This window comes from Maniola jurtina, chromosome 1, assembly GCF_905333055.1.
Source record: "Maniola jurtina chromosome 1, ilManJurt1.1, whole genome shotgun sequence".
In the NCBI taxonomy this organism is placed as follows: Eukaryota; Metazoa; Arthropoda; class Insecta; order Lepidoptera; family Nymphalidae; genus Maniola; species Maniola jurtina.
The window spans coordinates 16818990-16827178 of record NC_060029.1 but is presented as its reverse complement, the minus strand read 5'-3'; the positions used below and the strand labels follow the sequence as shown (position 1 = coordinate 16827178).

At 38.8% G+C, this 8189-nt stretch overlaps 1 protein-coding gene across 2 annotated transcripts; it reads left to right on the top strand.

Annotated features, from left to right (window-relative positions):
- The first annotated feature begins 214 nt into the window (after nucleotides 1-214).
- On the top strand, nucleotides 215-7388 carry LOC123864725 (beclin 1-associated autophagy-related key regulator). Of its 2 annotated transcripts, none has more exons than XM_045905359.1 (7): nucleotides 215-504; nucleotides 1081-1503; nucleotides 2704-2831; nucleotides 3344-3491; nucleotides 3822-3997; nucleotides 4259-4376; nucleotides 5224-7388. In XM_045905359.1, exons 1-7 carry the CDS (start codon nucleotides 326-328, stop codon nucleotides 5234-5236), a joined length of 1185 nt encoding a protein of 394 aa, XP_045761315.1. In that variant the 5' UTR covers nucleotides 215-325; the 3' UTR covers nucleotides 5237-7388. The 2 variants fall into 2 exon arrangements, with proteins under 2 accessions (XP_045761315.1, XP_045761307.1); XM_045905351.1 differs by having other exon boundaries at nucleotides 3822-4001.
- The last annotated feature ends 801 nt before the right edge of the window (nucleotides 7389-8189 follow it).

Sequence of the window (8189 nt, the reverse complement as noted above, 5' to 3'; positions counted from 1 at the left end):
TTGGTATTTTTTGGTGGTGGAACTGACTGGGAAGCGCTCTGAAGGCGCCGCGCGTGTGTCGGCGGGCGCCGGTGCAGACGGAGTCCATACCTACTTACTTGTATAAATTCAATAACTTGAAATTATCACAAACTTGACATTGGCTAATCAGAGTAAAGCCAGATTTAAAGAAAAAAAAAAAAAAGAGTGACAGTATGACAGATGTCAACGTCAGATTAGCACAACTTTCACCACTGCTCACAGCTGAGTGGACAAGTTTTTGTGTTCATCTACCAATTTCGAATTGCGATGTAACTAAACATTCAATAACAATTTAGCAAAAACCATGGCAATGAGCTATCTAAATGAGAATGAAGCCCCACGGGACTTCAGAGTGTCTTCCACGGAGAGTGACGGCCACTATACAAAGTGTGTTTTGTGTTACACGGTCAAGAAAAACTTCTATTGTGCTGAGTGCGTCAAAAATGGTAACTTCGTCCATTCCTCGTTGCCTTACTCGGATAGGTGAGTGATTTTGCGCAATTACGGTATCTTTATGACTCATTGTACCGTTTTATAGGCTAAAGTTAGAACAAATAACTATTAAAAAATACTTCCTGAATGTTGATACGGCATACATTCACATAGATCTGCAAAAACGGACATATGATAGGATTATGGCAAAGTGGTTATTACTGGTTCATTCTAACAATCTAAGAACATACATACATAAATATGCATACTTTCTAAATGGTTATATAAGTAAACTTAATTTATATAATAGTTGACCATTAATTAGGTAAGTTAATTGTTTACTACAAATCGAATTTTAATAAATATCTAAGTATGTAAAGGTTCAGTAAGACATAATAGTGGTAATAACTCCTGGCAGTTGCTTGAGAACAAAACAAACATTAATTTTCGATAATTCCTGTTTATTGGTAATAACTTTCTAGCCTGTTTATCAAAAAATATGTCAAATTTGCAGTTCTATCTATCTGCAGTGGCCTTTATTTAGACTGAAAATATTTTAAGACAGGGAAACAGGAAGGTTATTCTAGTAGCTTACTATGTTTTAAGTGCAAAATCATTGTGTTTCAGATTTGCAGAGAAACAAATGAAACTAATGAGAATTAAACTGAATCGGCAGCATGTTTTGGAAAGATGTGAAAAGCTATTAGCTCCAAAACTAAAGAAGGACATTCTTCTAACAGAAACCAAACAGTCCAGAGACAAGCTAGACTTGCTACGACTGGCCATAGAGCAGAGAAGAAGTATAGTTACTGCAAGGAAGTTGGAACTTGCAGATTTAGTAGCATATAATAATGAATTGCGTATAAAACTGCCGAGGTATCAGAAAAGAGTGTCAAGCTTGGGGAAACATGCTCAAGTGCAGAGAATAGAGCTTCAGAATAGAATAACACTGTACAATGATCAAACACAGTCACTAGCAGCACTGAGAAGATCTAGGATACGACAGCTTGATAGATATATCTTTCCTATTTATATGAGCTATGATTCTAGGTGAGAGTTCTTTCTATAATCTAGATTATTTTATTACTAAAACAGGGTCTATTTTTACTATACCCTATCTGTGGAATGAAGTCAGTATAGCTCTCTCTCTCTGTTACATAATCCCATACAAATGAGAGAGGCAAAAATGTCAGTATATGCCAACCACTTTGAGTCACAACCCAATCACTTCAAAGAAATTCAAATGAAACTTTGATTTTCTTGTTTAATTGGGTTTGAATTGAATTTTGAATGTTTTTTTTTTTGAATACATGTTTTATTATTAATTGTATTTAGTCTAATTCTGTTTGCCTTAGAACTATCACTAAATACTTTTAACTTTATTTTGCCAAAATAGGAACTGGCTGTTTATGCATAAGTGAGTTTCATGTTTTATTTTTGAATCTTATAATCGAGTTTATGTCATATTAAAGTAGGATTTCGTTCACGAATTTTCTCTCGATATGTATAGTACGTGACAGGTCGAGATAGCAATCAGGGTAATCAGAACCGCACGTCAACTGTGCTATGCTGCACCCGGCTAGCACGGGGGGTGTGTCAGTGTGCAGGATGTCCCCATCCCCATCGCTATCTCAACCTGTCGTACTATACCTGTCCTAAATTAGAGAAAATAGATCACTAACTCATTTTTAAGTAAGAAGTTAGTGATTACATATAATTATATAACATGATAACTATCTACTTCTTATACTGAGTAGTTTGTAACATTTATGTTGAGTAATCGATGTTATCAGGTATTTTTACTTTGTGTGTACCATATTAGCTATATCTGCTTATCTTGTAAGCTTGAGTTCATAATGCTGTTTTAAAATGAAAGTCTATTGTCCTAGTATCTACTTTGTAGTCGTGTCAAATCAGTACTGCTATTATAAACCTTCACCAACCTTTCTCATACAGATTGAAAGCCCAGAAAGAAAATTGCAAACCATGTGGATTTAGTTAGAAAAGCCTCAACTCAGCTAAATGTTGTGGATATACAATGTATCCACAACACTCTTATTCTGTTCCAGCCCAAACGAGGGAAGTTCTGGTCTCTCTCTAAAATGTTATTAAATTTATTTCATTAAAATTGTTTCATTGCATGTCACCTTGCATCAATCTATCTTCTTCTTCTGCTTTGGGGCTATGTAGGTTCTTGCATACCCTGTATCACTTCAACAGTAGCATTAGCGTAAATATGGGTTGTTGCAGTGACAGTATAGAGGACATGGAGTTCGTGGGCGACGGCGCGGACGAGGAGCCGCCGCAGCGCCCGCAGCTGCACATCGTGTCGCCATGGATCGACATCGACGCGGACTATTCGCACATACAGGCCTGGGGTGAGATTCTATATCTTGCTGTCACATCCCCTTCATCATCATCCCCTTCCCAACTTCGTACTGAGAACAGCGGGGTGGTTCGCTAACTCAGTGTCTAACAATGAATGATAGCCACAAGCTAATTTTTTAATCCATTGAAGATTTTCTGTGAAACAATATTTTAATATCACCCAGTGAAGCAGCAATGTAAAAACAACCAATCTTGGAGACTATCATTCAGTTTTAGATACTGAGTTACTAGCATACTGAATTACCTAGCACTGCTAGCACTGCTGGGAGCAGGTCCCGTTCTGTATGAGCACAGTTTAGGGCATAAGCCACTAAGTGCGGATTGACAAACTTCACTCACCTTTGAGAACCCCTCAGGCAGACAGATTTCCTCCCGATGTTTTCTCTCATTGTTAAAGTAAGTAAAGACGCTGGGTTGAGTCGATAATGATGATGAAGATGTGTTTAATCAATCCAACATCTTTAAACGGAAAATAGGTACAATTTTGATAATAACTTTTCAGAGACGCAAAACAAGGAAACGCCAGTGAGTGCAGTGCCCACGTCAAACCCTGCGCACAGAACCAGCGCGGCTTTGGGGCTCGCCGCGCAGCTCGTCGCACTGCTCGCTTGGACGCTCGACGTGCGCCTCCCGCATGCTATTACGTTGAGGTAAGTGACCGTTCCTTTTTTTCGAGGAAGTTTTCGACCGTGTATATTTATCTATACAATTGTGGAATTTGTAAGATATTTCAAGACAGACCCACAAGTCGCGGCCACGAGGGTTGAAGTTCGAGCTGTCATATACAGTATTGATCTACCGGTTTTCTTGTTCTTTTCCCCGTTATTTACAGTATATTATGTCGTTATAATGTCACGAAATAAGCCTGATATCTTCTTCTTATTTTGTTTAATGGTTTTTAGTAGTGCTACACCAGCACAATGACTTTGCCAATGTCACGTAGAAAAGCCTGATATTATCATTATGCGTGTGTTTGGCAGCGAGTACAGCGACCCCCGCAGCTGGCGCGGCTGCGTGGGACGCCTGCGCGCGGGTGCCGCGGCGCTGTGCGCGCGCGCCGGCGTGCCCCCCGCGCCCGCGCCCGCCGCCCCTCTCGCGCCCCTCGCCGGCCTGCACGCGCTAGCGCTCGCCGCTCGAGCCGACGACCCGGAGCTAGGCAGGTATACACTACTCCTCCCGCGGAAAGATATATTTGATGCAGTCCAAGTCAAAGACGACCAGACAGAGCCGTCATCCGGGGTAACGGGCCGGGCCACGCGAAGAGGACTGTGCGAACTGCAAAGTAGCAGAACACTTTTACCCTAGGTCCAAAACCAAAGGATTGATTATTATTTGAATGATATCCATTTTGAAATCAAAGAAAATAAAACTTCTTCATCCACTGTAGAAATGACTAAACATGTTGTTTTTTGTTTAGAGTGGAGGCGTGGTCGAATCGCTGGGCCACGTATGAAGCTTGGCAGGAGGCGTGCGGTGTGGAGGAGTTGGACGAACCGGAACCACCAGAACATTTGCACTGGCCCGATACTGCACAGGTCTGTACTAGTTTCCTTTCCTTCAACATGTTTCCTACTCCTAAATCAGGGCCAGCCCGTCCATAAATGCGCCTAGGGCTCTTAAGTTTGGGGGGGTGGCATTAATGATGGTTGGCGTGAATATAGGTTTTTTGAAAATCGGCGGTCACTCTTAAGTTTTCCGGGATGTATCTATTACACCACAGGGAGGACTATTCGATGTCACAGAATGTTGTGTCGCGTCGGCTGGGCGGCTGATTTTCCAAACTTATATAAAAATTCGCCAAACAAAACATTCGCCGTATCCCTAATAGTTTGGCCGAATTTGCTGAAGATTTGCTGAATGCCGAACTATCGTAAAATTTGCCCGAACTCAAATCATTTACTAAAACCCGATAGTGAAGCCGTACCATGACGCTGAGATCTATAGAGCGCACTTTGACTTTGCTCAGGCTTAAGACACTTAAAACGAGACAGCGTTATACCGCTGGCATAAATCTATCTCGTTTTAACTGAAACTTAACTCTAATCAAAGTCAAAGTGCGCACTATAGATTTAAAGAAATTAAAATGTTTTTGTTATGAATAATATTTTCTTATTTTTTATTGTTTTCAATTTTCAAGTCTGTAAGGGGAGAGCCCTGATGCCTATAACACGAGTGTACAACTTATTTTAGGCATCAGTGGTTTAACCTAATTCTTGGTTGTAATTTTATGGTGAAACAATAAAAAGATTTAATTATTTATTTATTTATAACCTGTGTCTGTAAATTGGTTTTATTGCTGATGATTTAACAATAACTGCAGTAGAAGTGTCTGCTAATTTTGTAGAGTAGTTACCTCATCTCTTATCCTGTTCAATGATTCAGATGGAGGAGCTGAGCAGCACGCCGCCCCCCGCGCCGTCTCTCGTGACGTCAGCGGCCGCCTCCATCGCCTCCATGTGGCGCGTGTGGACCAAGTAACCAATACCTACTTCCCCGGCGCCAACATTGAAAGCCTTCGAGGCAGCTACAGCACAGTTCACGATAGTTATGAAACTTGCAAGCGCGGATCAATCATTGTGGGTACGATGGGCGCCCACAACCCTAATAGACTTGTGACCTCATACTTTCACGGTCGGCTTTAAATTTGTAAAAAGTTCGTCGAAATCGGTTTAGTGGTAGGGAGTCCTTATGCGATGTGCAAGCAAAGACACATTTAGGTACTTATGTAATTTTTGTGAGTGAAACAATTAACATTTTACAAGTTAATTAATTTACTATAAGTGTTCGTTCCATGGCTTTGCCCACGTGGAACTATACACCGTACAAAATCTTGGTCAGGGCGTCATATATATTGTAAACATCTTTGTAGGAATGTCCTATGTCAATAATCGCACTTGGTTGATTTTTGGGTGACTGTTCCTACAACCTTTTTTGAGGTCTGGATCCGCGCCTGGAAACTTGTAACAAAACCTCGAAGCTTCACTTACACTGGCAGGCGTCAAATATAGGCCATGAAATGGCCAGGTATCTGAAATGGGCCATAATATTTTTTAATCTTTGATTTCACGTCACCCCTAGCGCTCAAGTAGTATTTGACGGATGTCGATTCAGGATCAAACCGAGAGTTTCCTCACTCTAGTTCACTCTAGCTAAAGTGTGACGATTGCAATCATTTCTAAACTGGTCAGTTGAGTTGTATTTTACACAAATTGGAAAATCAAAAAATTTGTAAATGTTACTTTTAAAGATTTTTTTGAAAATAGTCTAATTTCCAATTTTAAAATTATATTTTAACGATTTACTTTTTTTATCTGTTCTACAAATATTCGAAACGCACGAAACTGTAGCCGCCATGAAGAAATCCGAGTGTGACGTCACATAGATTGTAGTTGTAATGTATTTCACTAAGAAAATGACGTCATGACAGCTAATGAACCTAGTCAAAATGGCGGCAAGCGTTTTTGCGGGAAAATTTGAAATAAAAAATTTAAGTGCATTTTTACTGCACTGCAACAGTGAGGAAAGGCCTTGTGGCGTCTGTGTCTGTTGCCAAGTACAACCTAAATACTTTCAAGACAAGAGTGAATAGGCATCTTCTAGGCAGCTCTAACTGAATGACGCACAATTTGACAGTCCTCGTGTGAAGACGAAGAGGTGTCAAATGTGACGTCACAAACCTCTTCATAGTTAAAATTTCAATAAATCGTAGGGCCTTACAGCCGAAATGTGTGCCATTCTACTGGCCGATAATAGTAACTCATGTCCGGTTCGAAGGACCAAAAATTCATTAACTAACACTGAAAAATAAAACGTACTATGTAAATCCATGACACTTGTAAAATAAAATTACTTGTGAACAAAAACTTCCGTTAAAGGGTGTTGAATGTTTTAGTATGTCTACCTGTCTAGTGTCTACATGTCCGCCATTTTTTTTTTTTTCAGAATGGCGGCTACATATAAAATCAATATTAATTTAATAACTGGTATCAACACTAATAAGTATTGTATGAGACAAAAAGTGTCACCTCTCCTAGATATTATAAATTATCAAAGTTGTACCTACTGGTGGCTAGTCTGTTGTACTGATGATGCAGTACAACTTTGATAGCTTATATCTTGAAAAACCTGGCAACACTTTGAAAGATTCATGTTACTTATTTGTATTGATGTCAGCTATTGTTTCATATAGGTTTTATGTGTGACCGCTATTTTGGAAAAAAAGAAAAATTAAAAAAAAAAAAATTAAAAAAAGAAAAATGGCGGACTACAAGGCAAGCCAAAATCTTCAAAGTCCTTTCAAAATGGTACCTAATTTACTTTTATTTGAATTTCAATGTAAGGTGCTTAACATTTTTTTGAGTTGTTAAATTCTATCGTTTTCAAGTAATTTTATTCCTTCCCACAATATATAACTCGTAATATAGTTTCAAATCATTCCCAGTAATGAAAAGTACAGTTGTTTGTTGAGAGATGAATTGATCTTGTGCTGTTATAAAATTTTATGTAAATATGTACCTATCTGGGTAATAAAATAGTATTTTATATAAGATTGTATTTTATTTTGCCACCTACTAAACTACTAAAACAAGTGTAAATTAAAAATTTATAACACCCCAGACAAGTGAAGGTTACAGTAACTAGAAAAGAGCTTTCAAACTTCAAGAGTAACTTTCAAACGGCTGAACCGATTTTCTTGGATTAGGTATAACTAAGAACTCTCGATCAAGCCACCTTTCAAACAAAAAAAACTAAATTAAAATCGGTCCATTAGTTTAGGAGCTACGAACACACGTCAAACTTATAACACCCCTCTTTTGGGTTGGGGGTTAGTAATCAAACCTCGTGTTCACAGACGAGAAGGGAAGGAACAAGATGGCAGGAAAACTGTGCGGAAACCTGCATGCCTGAGAGTTCTCCATAGTGTTCTCAAAGGTGTGTTAAGTCTGCCGATCCACACTTGGCCAGCGCGGCGGACTATGGGAAACCTTTCTGATTCTGAGAGGAGACCCATGCTCTGTAGTGCTCAGTCACTACTGAGTATCAATTCGGCTGATGGATTTATGTCCATAACAACAACATAGTAAAACCTCTTGAAAACGTAATGGGTATGTGTGGGTAAAAACGTAAAATAAAACAAATAACTAAGTATCATAACAACTTTTATTAATAAAATTATAAAAATAAGACTAGTAAACACAATAAATACTGTTAATAAAAATGTAAATGCACATCAGACTCAAAAACTAAATTAGTTGTAGTAAATTAAAATACAACTTTTCCAAAATTCTTACATTATATTCTTTAGTTGAGGCAGTTTCCATAGTCCGTCCATCCATTGAACTGATTTT

Excerpts from the sequence above, each read along its gene's own strand:
- LOC123864725 (XM_045905351.1), top strand. The coding sequence starts at position 326 with ATGGCAATGAGCTATCTAAATGAGAATGAAGCCCCACGGGACTTCAGA. Across the intron at positions 505-1,080 it reads TCGTTGCCTTACTCGGATAG|ATTTGCAGAGAAACAAATGA; the intron begins GTGAGTGATTTT and ends ATTGTGTTTCAG. Across the intron at positions 1,504-2,703 it reads TATATGAGCTATGATTCTAG|TGACAGTATAGAGGACATGG; the intron begins GTGAGAGTTCTT and ends GGGTTGTTGCAG.